Source organism: Saimiri boliviensis, chromosome 7, assembly GCF_048565385.1.
Source record: "Saimiri boliviensis isolate mSaiBol1 chromosome 7, mSaiBol1.pri, whole genome shotgun sequence".
NCBI lineage: Eukaryota > Metazoa > Chordata > Mammalia > Primates > Cebidae > Saimiri > Saimiri boliviensis.
Window position 1 is genome coordinate 4,465,502 of NC_133455.1, and position 16,365 is coordinate 4,481,866.

The 16,365-nt window shown below is 46.4% G+C and overlaps 1 protein-coding gene across 1 annotated transcript in view; it reads right to left on the reverse strand.

Annotated features, from left to right (window-relative positions):
* TMEM132C (transmembrane protein 132C) overlaps positions 1-16,365 on the reverse strand; it is a 429,688-nt gene that overhangs the window by 147,896 nt on the left and 265,427 nt on the right. Inside the window, exon 3 of the mRNA XM_039472099.2 lies at positions 9,806-9,952. Coding sequence (XP_039328033.1) covers positions 9,806-9,952 — 147 coding nt within the window. The remainder of the gene's footprint in view (positions 1-9,805; positions 9,953-16,365) is intronic.

Below are 16,365 nucleotides of genomic sequence, written 5' to 3' on the forward strand. Positions count from 1 at the left end.
ATGACTCCTCAGTTCATGAGACCATTAGAAAGATTTACTGAAATAACATACACAGTGCATTTTATAAAGTGCCAGAGACAGCGAAATACACACAGTCGTATTCTGTGTGCTGTGAAGCACTATAAAATCTACAGAATATTACAGTTTTCTATGTAAGTTTCTATTTTTAAGATACTATATTTGCTTCTGAAAGAGATGTTAACAGTAGCGTTTTAACTAGAAAGTCTAAAAGGGAACTTCGGAGATGCCTCAGTGAAGCAGTTGAAGTGAAGGTGAGCAGTACCTAACAGCGGCGGTGCACGTGGTTCTGCGGAAAGTTGTGCAGGAGGCAGGGGTGCCTACACCAGCCCCACTGGGGAGCCCGCCTCGTCAACGGCCTCAGGGGTTGCATTGCCAGCACGGAGTCCCCCTGCACTTCAGAGTATGCTCACAGTTTAAAGAAGCACCTCAGTTTTGACATATTCCCTGAAGGAATAAGCTTACAGTAAGGCTCCAGGAATGCTTGCGGCAGAAACCTTTGCTAGATCAACGTGCACGTTCCAATCAAAAGTAGCCAGGGTCGGCTCTTCCCTCCTGCCAGTGCTGAGATCAGCCTCACAGGCTTTGTGACCTGCTGGCTTCACAGCTCCCAGCTGCTCAGACTCGCTAGGGCACCTGGTTTTGAAAAAAGCTGCAGATCAGGGGGAAGCAGAGAAAAGGGGAAGCAGAAGATGGTTCCTAAGGAACAGGAGCAGGCCAAGAGGACTGGAAGATGTGCTCCTGCCTTTCAGCACGTGCTCCGCGTGCTTTTATGCCTCTTCCCTGCAGACTTAGAGGTGTTTGCTTCATGTTCGATCCCCTCCGTCACAGGGCGCTGACCAGGAAGGACCTGGGCAGCATGCTAATGGCTCTGCTGGCCCTGCACCCTGTGAATGCGACGTGTATCTGGTAGGCTGTTGGCTGACTCTGCCTGACTGCCGAATGCTCTGACCTCTCCCAGGGTGATGGGGAGCCTGGAAACCAAACGCCACGCTGTTTGGTGTGTGTAGGAACCAGGTGCGAGCTGTCTTCCTGGGTCTGAGCGTTTACAGGCAGATGGTTCCAGGACCCTAACAACCCACAGGTCTTTCGGAGGTTCTAGGTTACAGGGAGATGGCGCTCCATCAAAACAGCTGTCGTGTTTGACAGTTTTTCTAACAAGTGCTCTCTCCCCATCTAAGAGGCCATTTCACCAGGGGAGGAAGTGGGGGGTTGGGGGAGGGGACGCTAACGTTTTTGAGAGTCTCAGTTTGGGTTCATTAGAAGCAGATCATAAGATGAGGATTCATTTGCAAGTGACTGATTAAGGATGCTGTTTCCTTTCTCCCCACCCGCCAGGAGAATCTGGAAAGGGGAAGGGGAGAGGGAAATAGTTCACACTGCAGGAAGAAGCAAAGGGAAGGTGTGACTTCAAAGCCCCAGCCTGCAGCCTGATCCTGTGGGAAGCTGAGTCGAGCTGTGTCCCTGACAATTCAGAGTTGTCTGCAGTGGGGGAGATGAGCTGGGCTTTCATACTCCACACCCGTCCATCATCTGCAAAGAGGGCCCCAGGAAGAAGTTCGAGGCTCTTCACAAAAGTGTGCGGCAGCCCCAGGTACTGCAGTGATGGGTGCAGGTTCAGGGTGACAGAGCAGACCCCACGATTACGGACTGAATTGTTCCCTGAAAAATTCATCTCACAAAGCCCCTATCCCCCGTGTGACTATATTTGGAGAGCAGACTTTTGAGACAGTAGTGAAGGTTAAATAAAGTCATAAGAGGGGGGCTCTAATCCCATAGGACTGGTGTCCTTATAGGAAGAAGCCAAGCGCAGTGGCTCACATCAGTAATCTCAGCACTCTAGGAGGCTAAGGGAGGTGGATCCCTTGAGCTCAGGAGTTCAAGACCAGCCTGGGCAACATGGTGAAACCCCATCTCTACAAAAAATACAAGCAAAGTAGCCTGGTCCCAGTTACTTGGAGGGCTGAGAGAGGAGGATTGCTTGAGCCCAGGAAGTCAAGGCTGCAGTGAGTCCTGTTTATATCACTGCGCCCCAGGCTGGGTGACAGAGTGAGACCCTGTCTCAAAGAGAAACAACAAAACAAGACACAGGGAGCTTCTCTCTCCATGTACAGAGGAAAGGCCCTCTGAGGACACACGCCAAGAGGGTGGCAAACTGCCAGCCAGGAAGGGATCTCTTACCAGAAACTACCCGTGACAGCACCTGATCTTAGATTTTCCAGCGTTCAGATCGTGAGAAAATAAATTTCTGTTTTTTAAGCCAATCAGTCTGTGGAATTTTGTCCAGGGAGCCCTGGCTGGCGAACACACCTACTGAGGGACACAGAACAGTAAAACGGACTTTAATGGGAACCAGGTGGAGCAGTGTCTGCTACACGGGGGACCTGTTGGGTGTATTTCCTGTTAGGACAAGAATAAGCACAAGGGACGACCTGTTTTTCAAGGCAGACCTTCTGGGTTTGAATTCCACCTGCACCTCTTACTGGGTAAGTTTGAAAAATGTATGGTGCCTCAATTTCCCCACATGTAAACTGAGGTCATAGTTCACTGTGTCTACCTCAGATGCCTGAAGGAGGATTCGATGCACAGGAGGGTTAGAGGCAAAGCATTTGGAGCTCACGAGGCACACAGCCAGCCCTGTCGGTCTCGCCTATGATTCTTTCCTCACTCACTCAAGTGCCATTGTTCATCCTATCTGAGCACGGCACGGTTCATCATTCACCAGGTGTGAGTTCATCTCTGGGACAGTTTTCAAGTATGTCTTCCTCAAACTTCCCCCCTGTAAGACTCCTGGCCACAGATTGTCAGCATGGTCACTGGCAAGCGCCAGACACTTGACAAATATTTGTTGAAGAAATGAACATGGGAAAGGGGAAGTCTAGAGCTTTTTCCCACAGATGGAAACTGCAAAAACATTTCAGCAATAGGGAACATTTTCTGAGCCAAGCAGCCCTTTGACGCACCGGGGGGTGAATGATGGCTTTACCGTGTGCAGCATGCACTCCCTCTGCTCACCCACCCTGTATGTCTGGGTGGGGAGGACTTTCTCACCCTACATCCTGGCCTCGTGACTCACATTGGCCAAGGGGATGTCAGTGGATGGGACACCAGTTTTGGTCTTAGATGTGAGGATAATGAGCTGCTGTGAGAAGAGCATGCCCAGAATAACTCTGCCCCTGTGCCCAGGACCAAACACACATGAACAGACAGACTTTCAACTCAAGGTTTGGAGTTAAGCTCGACCAGCTCACACCTGGAGGCAGCCTCCCGCCTGAGCTTCCCTTTAGCCAGCCCAGACTGCACTTGACCTACAGCCCTGGGAGCAGGAGAGCAAAGGTTGGATAGTCATCCATCGTTACCCAAGGGGTATTGGCTCATGGACCTTTTGCAGATAACAACATCCATGGATGCTCAAGTCCCTTAGATAAAAGAATGTACCTCTGTTTTGGTACCAGTACCATGCTGTTTTGATTACTGTAGCCTTGTAGTACAGTTTGAAGTTCAGTAGTGTGATGCCTCCTGCTTTGTTCTTTTTGTTTAGAATTGACTTGGCTATGCGGGCTCTCTTTTGATTCCATATGAAGTTTAAGGTGTTTTTTTCCAGTTCTGTGAAGAAGGTCATTGGTAGCTTGATGGGGATAGCGTTGAATCTGTAAATTACTTTCAGCAGTATGGCCATTTTCACGATATTGATTCTTCCTAACCATGAACATGGAATGTTTCTCCATCTGTTTGTGTCCTCTCTTATTTTGTTGAGCAATGGCTTGTAGTTCTCCTTGAAGAGGTCCTTTACGTTCCTTGTTAGTTGTATTCCTAGGTATTTTATTCTCTTTGTAGCAATTGTGAATGACAGTTCATTCTTGATTTGGCTCTCTTTAAATCTGTTACTGGTGTATAGGAATGCTTGTGATTTTTGCACATTGATTTTGTATCCTGAGACTTTGCTGAAGTTGCTTATCAGTTTCAGGAGATTTTGGGCTGAGATGATGGAGTCTTCTAGATATACAATCATGTCATCTGCAAATAGAGACAATTTGACTTCCTCCTTTCCTATTTGAATATCTTTTATTTCTTTTTTTTGCCTGATTGCTCTGGCTAGAACTTCCAGTACTATATTGAATAGGAGTGGTGAGAGAGGGCATCCTTGTCTAGTTCCAGATTTCAAAGGGAATGCTTCCAGTTTTTGCCCATTAAGTATGATATTGGCTGTTGGTTTGTCATATATAGCTTTTATTATTTTGAGATACATTCCATCAATACCTAGTTTATTGAGGGTTTTTAGCATAAAGGGCTGTTGAATTTTGTCAAAGGCCTTCTCTGCATCAATTGAGATAATGAGGCCAACAAACATGAAAAAATACTCATCATCACTGGTCACTAGAGAAATGCAAATCAAAACTACACTGAGATACCATCTCATGCCAGTTAGAATGGCAATCATTAAAAAATCTGGAGACAACAGATGCTGGAGAGAATGTGGAGAAATAGGAACACTTTTACACTGTTGGTGGGAGTGTAAATTAGTTCAACCATTGTGGAAGACAGTGTGGCAACTCCTCAAGGACCTAGAAATAGAAATTCCATTTGACCCAGCAATCCCATTACTGGGTATATATCCATAGGATTATAAATCGTTCTACTATAAGGACACATGCACACGAATGTTTATTGCAGCACAGTTTACAATAGCAAAGACCTGGAACCAACCCAAATGCCCATTGATGATAGACTGGATAGGGAAAATGTGGCACATATACACCATGGAATACTATGCAGCCATCAAAAACGATGAGTTCATGTCCTTTGTAGGGACATGGATGAACCTGGAAACCATCATTCTCAGCAAACTGACACAGGAGCAGAAAATCAAACACTGCATGTTCTCACTCATAGGCGGGTATTGAACAATGAGAACACATGGACACAGGGAGGGGAGCACTACACACTGGGGTCTGTTGGAGAGAAATAGGGGAGGGACAGTGGTGGGTGGGGAGTTGGTGGGGGATGGCATAGGGAGAAATGCCAGATATAGGTGATGGGGAGGAAGGCAGCAAATCACACTACCATGTGTGTACCTATGCAACAATCTTGCATGTTCATCACATGTACCCCCAAACCTAAAATGCAATAAAAAAAGAATGTACTAGTTGCATATAACCTAGGCACATCCTCCTATATACTTTAAATCATCTCTAGATTATTTCTCATACCTCACATAATGTAAATGCTATGTAAATAGTTACTGTTCTACCATATTGTTTAGAGAATAATGACAGGAAAACAAAAGTCTGTACATGTGCATTACAGGCACAGCCTTCCACTAAAAACATATTTTCCATTTGTGGTTGGTGGAATCTGTGGATCCAGAACTCATGCATATGGAGGGCCACTGTACTTAGAAATCACTGAGATTTTGGTGGTTTTTTATGAGGCATGATTGCGGCAAATGTGTCCACATCCTGGTCCCTAGAATCTCTGAATGTGTCATCTTATAAGTCAAAGGGAATCGGTAGATGTGAGTAGGTAAGGATCTTGCGATGGGAGATGATCTAAGTGATCATGGGGGCCTTAGATAGCTGACCGACACACCAGATTTTCACACTAAAACACTTTCACAAACCACGTAGCTAATTCACAAGCATAGAGGCCAGATACGACGCAATAGGGTGGAATGGGGCCTATGGCTAATCGGAGATTTTGTGTGTCCCAGCAAATGTCACTACAATTTTATTTTTGCATGAGAAACATAGATCAACCAAGTTCGATTCAGGGACGACCAGTTCATAGGAGTTAAGGAATTGGAAGAGAGCAATGAAACTGGTGTAAAGAGAATGGTACTTGGACACAGCCTCTCACACACCATATATTTTCAAGCAGTTGTAGGGTTTAGTGGGGCCCCTGGTACTCATTCATGGTCCTGTTTGAAACTTATGGACTAGAATGACTTTCAGAACCCTTGAGGCTCCCCTCTTCCCCTCCTTCTCTCCCCTCCCTCTCTCCCCTCCCTCTCTCCCCTCCTTCTCTCCCCTCCCTCTCTCCCCTCCCTCTCTCCCCCTCCCTCTCTCTCCCTCCTCAGCTCCCCAGATCAGCTGTCATGGCAGATCTCCTGCTAAATCTCCCAACACAGAAGGTTTCTGTGTTTGGGGATTATTCGGGGTGATGTAGTCATGTGGGTAAGGGCCAGGGGACATGCTTTGAAGCTGTGCTTGTTTACAAAACCGCTACTTTTAGTTAGACTTGGTTTGTGTGTTTGGAGTTTGTGCCTTTGAAGAAACAGCAACGGATGGGAATGGTTGGTAAGGGGTCATAAAACCTTTCAGAACCACCTTTCTGGACCTGCCCAGGGAAGCCTCTGTGTGGCTGCCACTCCATGGGCTGACCAGTTTCACTCTTTCAAAACTATTTATGTCTCCCCAGGTGCTCTGTTTTATGAGCCAGGGGATGTGGCCGACACGGGGATGTGGCCAAGATCTTAAGCTGCAGATGCAGCTTCCACATCTCAAATCGGTGACTCACCTAAATGCAAAAGCTCACAGGGGTATTTCAAGAGCCAAAGGCAAGGAACAAACTACTCTCTGCACCTGTGAATGCCATCCCAGACAGCACAGGCTCTCAAGAGTCCTGCGGAGACGCTCCTGCTGGCAGCCAAAATCATGGCCTTGGTGGGGATCACTGCCAATGAGGCTTCAGATACTTGACTGAGCAACTCTCGCCTTGAAGCAAGAATACACCCTGCACGCCCCTGATGGGCACTGTCTGCTTTCACTGGACCCAGCCAGGAAGGGTGACACCATTGCCTATGGCAGTGCTATACATAAAAAAAATCTTGATATCAGACCACCCTGGCTACCAGGAAAGCTTCCATGGGAAGGAACGTCATTCCCTGCCCTGGGAATCTTGGAAGGTGCACTCACTGGCTTGACCTCAGTACCCAAAGGTGTCCAAACCCGGCATTTCAAAGACTCAGGTCAGAATGGACAGGACAGGGGCCACGCTATAAGAAGACAGCAGGAGCCCAGTTCTTCTACACGCTGATCCTTAGAACCTATGAAATGCTACCTTACAAGGCCAAGGGACTTTGCAGATATAATTAAGTGAGGGTTGTGATATGAGTGATGATCTGGGATTATCCAGGTGGGGCCAACATGACCGTAACGGCCCTTATAGGTGAAAGTGGGGCCGGGCGCGGTGGCTCCACCCAATCCACCACCTGCCCTCCTCTTCGAACACATTTCTTGGGCCCGACCATCTGCAGTGCCACTTGATGTGCCTCAGATGCCATTACTCTCTATTTCTGCATATTCAGATCTTCCTCGTGTCCACAGTCTGCCGAAACGTTCAGGATGGCTGACTGTGAAAACTCACGCACAATGTTTACCACTGAGACAGCAAACACAGCTGGAGTCGAAGCGGGGCTCCCGGAAGCCTCAGAACAGGCAGGGTTGCCACAGGAGCCCTTCAAGATTCAATGCCATGAGGCTCATCTCCCTCGCTCTGATTCTCATTCCGGTTCCCACCTGAAGAATTATTCACACACATAAATTCGACGCCTGTTAATGAACACGTTCACTTTTATTTGCCTAATCAACACTAATCTTATGCGTTAATTAGACTTTCTGTGTATTCGATTCAGGAGATTTAATTTGGCCTCTGATCTCCTGCTTGGAACAAGGGGCTCAGAAGCATTTCTTTCTGGCCATTTTTTCACAAGTTCAAAGATTCAGACACCCAAGCCTCGCCCCTGACCTCATCTCCCAGATGCACTAAAAATCCTTCTTGGGGTAATGATGGTGAGAGTTGGTGTTTCCATTTGTAAACTGTTCGAGACAACAGATTTTCTTTTCCTGGTGACACGTTAAAGGAAGGACAAAGGACGGGTTCTATGGGCAAAAGAACAGTGTGGTTGTAAACCAAGCAGATGCTCTGAGGATTTTTTACGGTGACTTGCAGCTGTCACTTAAGAAAATGTGTCCAGTAATAGAATATTTTTCTTTAATACTAATCCCTTCAGAAAAATAAACTGGCAGAATATATCAAGAGCCTTGAAAAATAATCTCACTTTTTGAATCTAAGAAGCCACCTTAAGGAAAGAGAGACGTGTACAAAGATTTATGTGGAAGGTGGTTTACTGCTGCATTATCTATAACAATAAATCTTAGACATACAAGTGGCCAGCAAACTTATGAAAACAGTGTTCCACATTACTAATCACCAGAGAAATGCAAATCAAAACCATGATGAGATGCCATCTCACTCCAGTCAGAATGATGATTATTAAAAAGTCAAAAAAAATAACAGATGCTGGAGAGATGGTGGAGGACAGGAAACATGTACACACTGTGTGTAGCAAAGTAAATTAGTTCAGTGGCTGTGGAAAATAGTTTGGAGATTTCTCAAAGAACTAAGAACTGCCATCTGACCCAGCAATCCCAAAGGAAACAGACTGTTCTACCAAAAAAGGCCCCTGCACTCCTGTGTTCACTGCAGCACCGTTCACGATAGCAAAGACGTGGAATTAACCCACCCACAGCGAACTGGATCAAGAGAGTTTGGTATACATCCACCATAGGCTACTACACAGCCACAAGAAGGAACAGAACCATACCCTCTGCAGCCACATGGATGTCGCTGGAGGCCATCACCCTAAGCAAATTAATGGAAGAACAGAAAACCAAACACTGCATCTTCTCACTTGTAAGTGGTAGCTAACCAGGGGGTACCTGTAGGCAGAAAGACGGGAACAACAGAGACTGGGGGTTCCTAGGGTGGGGAGAGGGGGAGGGAATACAGGCTGAAAAACTACCTGCTGAGTACTCTGCTCACCACTTGAGTGATGGGATCATTCATGCCCAAACCTCAGCACCAGGCAACACACCCACATATCAAAGCCACATGTGTACCCCCTGAATCCAAACTAAGAGTCGAAATTTAAAACAACTTGGAATCAGCCTCAGTGGTAAAAAAGACAGGCACGGCTGGTTGTTTATAGCATGTTCAATCCGTCTCATGGAACATTATAAAGTTATTAAGAATGGTTTTGAGGAATATTTAATGTCAAGAGAAAATGTTTCCAATATAAGCAAAAATAGTAGTGTCCTTAAAATGTGTACATATGTGATGATACCAAATTTGTGAAATAAACAGATTTAGTATATATTAGCATTACATAGGCATAAAACCCTGGAAGGAAATGAAGAAACATGTTATCAGTGGGTTACCCTTGAGTAGTAAGAGTATCTGTGTATGATTTTCCTCCTCATATAACTATGTTTTCCTCATATTGTAAAATGAGTACGAATTGCTTTTATAACCAGAAAAAAATTATTTAAAAAAAATCAACCAGAATGTCTACAGTGAGACTCACACAGCAGGTTCTTCTCCATTATTGCCACTGACTGCTACCTTCTTCCCTTAAATTCCTTTTCACTGAAGACTCAATCTTAGCCTTCATGAAAAAATAAGTACTTTGTAACTAAGCATCTTCTGATAATCAAGGGAGGACAAAGCCCCCAGAAAGTCAGTTCAGGCGTGGAGAATGCACAAGCACTATCAGAGCAGGGATGACCTCACTCGGCTCCAAAGCCCACCGTCAGCACTGCAGAGCGAGCACCCCCACCCTGCTGCAGAGGCAGGGGGTCCTGCAGCGGGTGTCGGTGCCTCCAGATTTCCGGGCCCTGGGTTCAGTCGCTCCTCTGAGCAGGGGCTCGTGCAAGTTCAAGTCAAGGCAGCAGCCAGCCTGGGCCTGGCACCAGGAACCACACAGGCTTGCAGGGAGGGCACCACTTACCTGTTGCGCGGGCTGGACCCCAGGCGCTGGCAGGCTACGGTGGCTGTCACGTGCTTTCCGCCGCTGCCCACCTCCTGCTTGACGCCCCACTGCCGGGGTTCGCGGGTCTGAGCACTCAGGATGTTGACCCCCTTCTTCACCTTGGCTCTGTGGGGAGGAACATGGGAGAGAGAGAGCCGCAGGGTTACAGGTGGGGCCTTTGCAACGCGCCCCGCTTTGCAGAGCTGCCAGCTGCAGTTTCTGTTCTGCTTTTCCACTTTTTCATGTCTAGTGAGAGGCAGACAAAGCCACCCCGGGTGGTAACGCCGGCGCAGGGCAGGCGGGATCTGCCTGTTGATAAGGCAGTCACAGACCTTGCTGTCTGGCTCTGACAGGGAGCAAGAAGGACCCTGGAAGTCACTAGACCAGGAGATTGCAGGGCAGAGTTGTCAAGGGGTGCAATCAGCCGGCCTGGGTCAGTCTCCTCACTCAGGGGGCTCTGCGCCCTGCTGGGGACATCTGGCAGTGTCTGGAGACTGTTGTGGTTTTCGTGGTTGTGTGTGCGGGTTTTGTTACTCAGTAGGGAAGTGGGGAGAAACACAGCTAAACAGCCTACAGTCCACTTGATAGCCCCACCACACAGAGTCACTGGGCCCACCATGTCACTAGTACTAAGAAAGTCGGGCCTGGGTTCACACCACACATCCACCACTTTCTAGCTGTGCGAATTTAGGCAAGGCATAACTTCTCCATGCCTCGCCTCCCTCCTCTGCAAGAAACAGAACCATCACAGTAGCTCCCATTATAAAGCTGTTGTAATGCTTAAATAGATGGAAAGAGATTAGAACAAGAACAGTGCCAGGCATACAATAATACACACTTAATAAATGTTAGTGATTGTTACATCACCGCAGGGAAGTCCCCAGCCTGCTTAATGTAACTTGCCTGGTACACACGTAAGAAAGATAAATTAAGTCAGAGACCCAACCAAAAAACACAGACACGAAAAGGCAGAGAGCTCCTCCCGAAGCTGCTGTTGTTTCCAGCATGCCACTTAGCCAGCCTGTTTGTTTCCTTATCAATAAACAGATGAGAGAAATGGCAGCTTGAGCACAAACATCTGCTTACACCATCTTCCTCAATTCCACTCGCAGGAGAGCATAGAATCTGTTTGAAAAGGCATAAGCTGGCTGGGCACAGGGGCTCACACCTGTAATCCCAGCACTTTCTTTTTCTTTTTTTTTTTTGAGATGGAGTCTTGCTCTGTCTCCAGGCTGGAGTGCAGTGGTGTGATCTTGGCTCACTGCAACCTCCGCCTCTTCAATTCAAGCGACTCTCTTGCCTCAGCCTCCTGAGTAGCTGTGACTACAGGCACACACCACCACGTCCGGCTAATTTTTGTATTTTAGTGGAGATGGGGTTTTCTATGTTGGCCAGGATGGTCTCAATCTCCTGACCTCGTGATCCACCTGCCTCGGCCTCCCAAAGTGCTTTGATTACAGGCGTGAGCCACCGAGCCCGGCCAATGCCAGTACTTTGGGAAGCCGAGGCAGGTGGATCACTTGAGCTCAGGAGTTCGAGATTAGTTTGGCCAACATGGTGAAACTGGTCTTTCTGAAAAATACAAAATGTAGCCAGGCATAGTGGTGCATGCCTATAATTTCAGCTACTCGGGAGGCTAAGGCAAGATGATTGCTTGAACCTGGGAGGTGGAGGTTGCAGCAAGCTGAGATTGTGCCACTGCACTCCAGCCTGGGAAACAGAGAAAGGCTCCATCTCAACACTAATACTAGTACTAGTAATAATAATAATAATAATAATAATAATAATAAAAAGGCATAAGCTCATGACCGGGAGAGGAAATGCAGCCATAGCAACAGCTGTGGAAGCTGGAAAAAAACGAGCCAGCAGAACTTCAGAATGGAGTTGCAAGCGGTCAGTGAGCAGAGCCAATAACCAGCACAGTTTCTACCAAAGACTCTCCCAGACTCAGGAACTGGTGATAACAGTCACAGGATCGAAGTGAATGAGGACTGAAATAAAAAAGAGAGTTGGCTACAAGTCTGTTTAGGAAGCAGCCAGATGCAAGTAAACTTCCCTTCTTATGCCCAGAGTGATGCCAGGACCCCATATCAGGTATGGGTATCAGGGCGAGTGGGGAATTGGGGATGCCACACTGAATACAGAGGGACCCCACAACCCCATGTGTGCTGAACGTTGAGACTCCCAAGCCAGTTTCCCTAGACTGGATCTTCACCCTCCAGGAGAAACACAGGATTCCAGAGAGTGCTGCCATCCTAAGACCAAAATGCAAGAGGCATTGACGTTGTGGCCTCTCCAAACTGCCAGCCAGATGTCCTGCAGCGAAGCCTGAAGTCAGCAAATGCTGTTGAGGGGCTCTGAGCCCCTCACGGCCTTTTAGTCCCACCTCCTTTAAATGAACCAGCAAACAGGCATTGTTAGGCGCTAAGAAAGGTCTCTACATGATATAAAGACCGTGATGTGCTGAAATACAGATCTGGTACTCATCTTTGTTTCCTGGCATATAGCTCCCAAAATCCTGGAAATAGTGATGTCTTCTTGTGTGCTAAGGAGGTGGCTGGCAGCTGGCAACCCCTTCATAGCTTCAGGAATAGGGTTGGCCACTAGAAAGACCAAGGCAAGAATGAGGCAAAAATGACTATAATAGCTTAACAAAGAACACCCAGCAGGGACAAAATGAGCCCTTGGAGATTTAAAATACAGCAAAAACGTAAAGTTGGTCGAATGGTTGATGGATAAAGTTGAGGAAATTTCCTAAGTAGCAGAGAAAAGACAGAGAAGTGGAAGATAGGAGGAAAAAAGTGTGAGGATGACTTTGAGGTTCAATATGTAATAAAGAGGAGGAATCATTAATGAAGCAATTCAAGAAAATATCTCCAAATGAAAGGATGTGGGTTCTCAGATTGCAAGAGCCCACTATGTGATCAGCACAACAAATGAGAATAGATCCACACCAGACCATGTGATCAATACATTTTGGAAGATGGGGTACATAGAAGTCAATTCTACAATCCTCCAGAGAGAAAAAAGCATCAGAATGAATTCAGAAATCATAACAGCCACTCTGCAAACTAGAAGATAATAAAGATAATAATAAATGTCTTAAATATCGTAAAGGAAGATGATTTTCAACCTAGATTTCTGTATCCACCCTGTGAGCTCAGTGTCTCCACATATATGCATTCTAAGAACATTTACTCCTTGCACTCAGGCTTGGGAACCCACCTGAGCATGTGTCCCATCAAACCACAAAGTGAAGCTGGAAGGACGCCATGAGCCAAGGGGAACAGATCCCAGATGTAAGCGATGTGGAAGGAATCCCAGGTTGATGACAAAGAGAGGTCCCTGAATAATACCAGAGAACAAGACATGGAGAAGATTCCAGCAAAGACTTCCCCAGGAAACAAAAGCTTTCCTAATTAATGTGATGTGGAATGAATGTTTCTTGAGGACATTCAGACCACTAGTGGAGAGTCTCAGGATAAATGTGAGCTGAATACACAGAAAATCAAGAAAAAGAATAAGACCCAATCAGTTTTTAATTCGGAAGATAAGAACTCATTATGCAGAGAAGGAAAAGTAATCAAAATTTAATACTTGATTTTACTGTGATTAGCACATGTACTTATATTTTAAACATTGAATATTAATCTAGACAAAATAGGATTATTATACTTGAAGGATGGAGAGATAAAATGGGAGGCACTTATGTGGGGGAGAAAAGAGATATATCCTAATTCTCCATAGTGGGAAATTTATAGATATTGCCTAAACAAAAGTGTCAATATCAGTGCATTACTTGGTGATATGCCGATAAATATCAGATGAGGAAAGAATTTTGCCTCTGTGCATGGGGAAAGTTAGTAAAAGGGGGCAGGATACTGCAGTATTACTTGCAAATAAGTCTGTATTTTTAAGTAGTTCAATAGTTTGAGATTAAGAGGAAGTTGCGGCTGTGTTTGGGGGCTCACACCTGTAATCCCAGAACTTTGGGAGGCTTAGGTGGGAGGATCCCTTGAGGCCAAGAGTTTGAAACCAGCCTGGACAGCCAAATAAAATGCTGTCTCTACTAAAAAATAAAATCATTAGCCCCATGCAGTGGCCCACACTTGTAATCCCAGCACTTTGAGAGGCTGAGGTGGGCAGATCACCGGTCAGGGATTCAAGACCAGCCTGACCAACATGGTGAAACCTCGTCTCTACTAAAAATCCAAAATATTAGCCAGGCATGGTGGTGGGGGCCTGCAATCCTAGCTACTCAGGAGGTTGAGGCAGGAGAATCGCTTGAGTCCTGGAGGTGGAGGTTGCAGTGAGCTGAGATCATGGCATTGCACTCCAGCCTGGGCAGCAAAAGTGAGTCTAGGTCTCAAAATAATAGCAACAGCAATAATAAGCCCCATATGACAGAGTGTGCCTGTAGTCCTAGCAATTGGGGAAGCTGAGGCAGCAGGATCACTTGAGGCCAGGGGGGCTGGGATAGCACCGATATACTCCAGCCTGGGCAGCAAAGTGAGACACTGTCTTAAAAAAAAAAAGTAAAAAGTTCCAAAACAACAAAATACTGAGTTCCGTGTACCTATCACCCAGCTTCCCCCAATGACAATATTATACATAACCCTGGTTCATTGTCAAAGCCAGGAAACTGATATAGGCATCATACTATTAACTCAGGTACAGACCTTGTTAGGTTTTACACATTTTCACATGCAGTTTTTTGGTGTACAGTTCTATGAAATAATCTCCTATGTGTAGATTTGAGTGACCATCACCATAATAAAGATGGTGGCACTGTTCCTTCAACACAGAGGAACTCCCTCGTGTGACTCTCCCCAAATCCCATCACTGATCTGTTCTCTTGCACTACAGGTCTCACACTTTGAGAATGTTTTTTGCCAAGAAACTCTGCGGAACTACTTGACTTTTCAAATTACATGCAAGAAATAAAAATACAACCCTAAGCCCCACAAAAGATGAAACAGACTCCCTCTTGGCCGAGGAGACACCAATAAAACCTTGAAAAGTGAGTTCCTGGACATGATGGATGGGAGGCTGGAGGCACCTGCTTATGCCCCCTCCTTCCCTAAGTGCCATTAGGCTTTCTCCCTGAGGGCTGAACAGAAGCCAGCCATATGGAAGGACTTGCTCTGCCCCAGATACTGCCTGACGCTGCCCTGCCCTTTTTGTGGTTTGACAAAACAACCGACCCACAAGTTCCTTCCTGACAAGAGACCACCGACCTTGGAGTGGTTCTGGCCATCTTTTGAGGATGCACAGTGAGGGGTTTCATGTCCTCTGCTTCATCTTTTGATGTCACAAGGCTGAAAACCCCACCCTGGGATCACACTAACCCTGACGTCTTTTGTACATGGGACCCATGAAAGGGCATGAAACTCAGCTGTGCCTGCACCTGCTTCTCCTGCCATAAATATTCATGACTCCTCCTATGGCTTATTGAATATGCATATTCATCCTTCTTACTCAGCATAAATATCTGTCTTGTTCTTCCCATCTCCAAATGTCTTGTTTCTGGCTTCTGGCTGGAAGCTACGCTTCCCAGCCTGTCAGAATGGCCACCTGGCAGGCTGCAATCCTTGATGAGAAATAAAGCTCTTCTTTCCAAATTTAAGAAGCTCATCATTCTTCAGTTGACATATGCAAGGTCATGTCTTATGAAAGGAGCAGCTTAAAATATTACACACACACACACACACACACACACACACACACACACACACACGGCCTACTAACCTCCCAGACTGAAGGAGACACATGCTTGTGAATAGTTAAAAGGCTAGACATCGCTGAAGAATGTGACTACCAGGCGGTCACCATGAGGGAACCCTGCTGGCAGAAGGTGGTGAAAAACATCTGCCAAACTCAGCGTGTCCAACCCTCATAGCAGCAACAGCATAACAGCTACACAGCCACCTTCTCTTTCTCTTTTTTTTTTTTTTTTGAGACTGAGTTTTGCTCTTGTTACCCAGGCTGGAGTGCAATGGCGCGATCTCGGCTCACCGCAACCTCCGCCTCCTGGGTTCAGGCAATTTTCCTGCCTCATAGCTGGGATTACAGGCATGTGCCACCATGCCCAGCTAATTTTTTGTATTTTTAGTAGAGACGGGGTTTCACCATGTTGACCAGGATGGTCTCGATCACTTGACCTCGTGATCTGCCCACCTCGGCCTCCCAAAGTGCTGGGATTAAGGCTTGAGCCACCGCGCCCGGCCCGGCACCTTCTCTTAAGAAACTTCTCTGTGTCTTACATTAAATGATTCTCTAAATACACTCGCCAGTCTGAACACCAGGAGGCTAGGACCTGCTTGAGGGACAAAGATCAAAGACGCATTAGCATGGGAAAGCCCTCATTGTCCCTAGCAGGGAAGCAATGCCCCTGGCCTCTTCATAGCATGGACACCTTCTACTTCTACTGCTGGAAATAAATGCCTCTTGCAGTGTGACCTGGCTTGAAATTGGCTTTTGCTGCATTTGGATTTTTCTCAAGATTTCATATTTCACTGAAGCTACAAATTGTTCTTTCT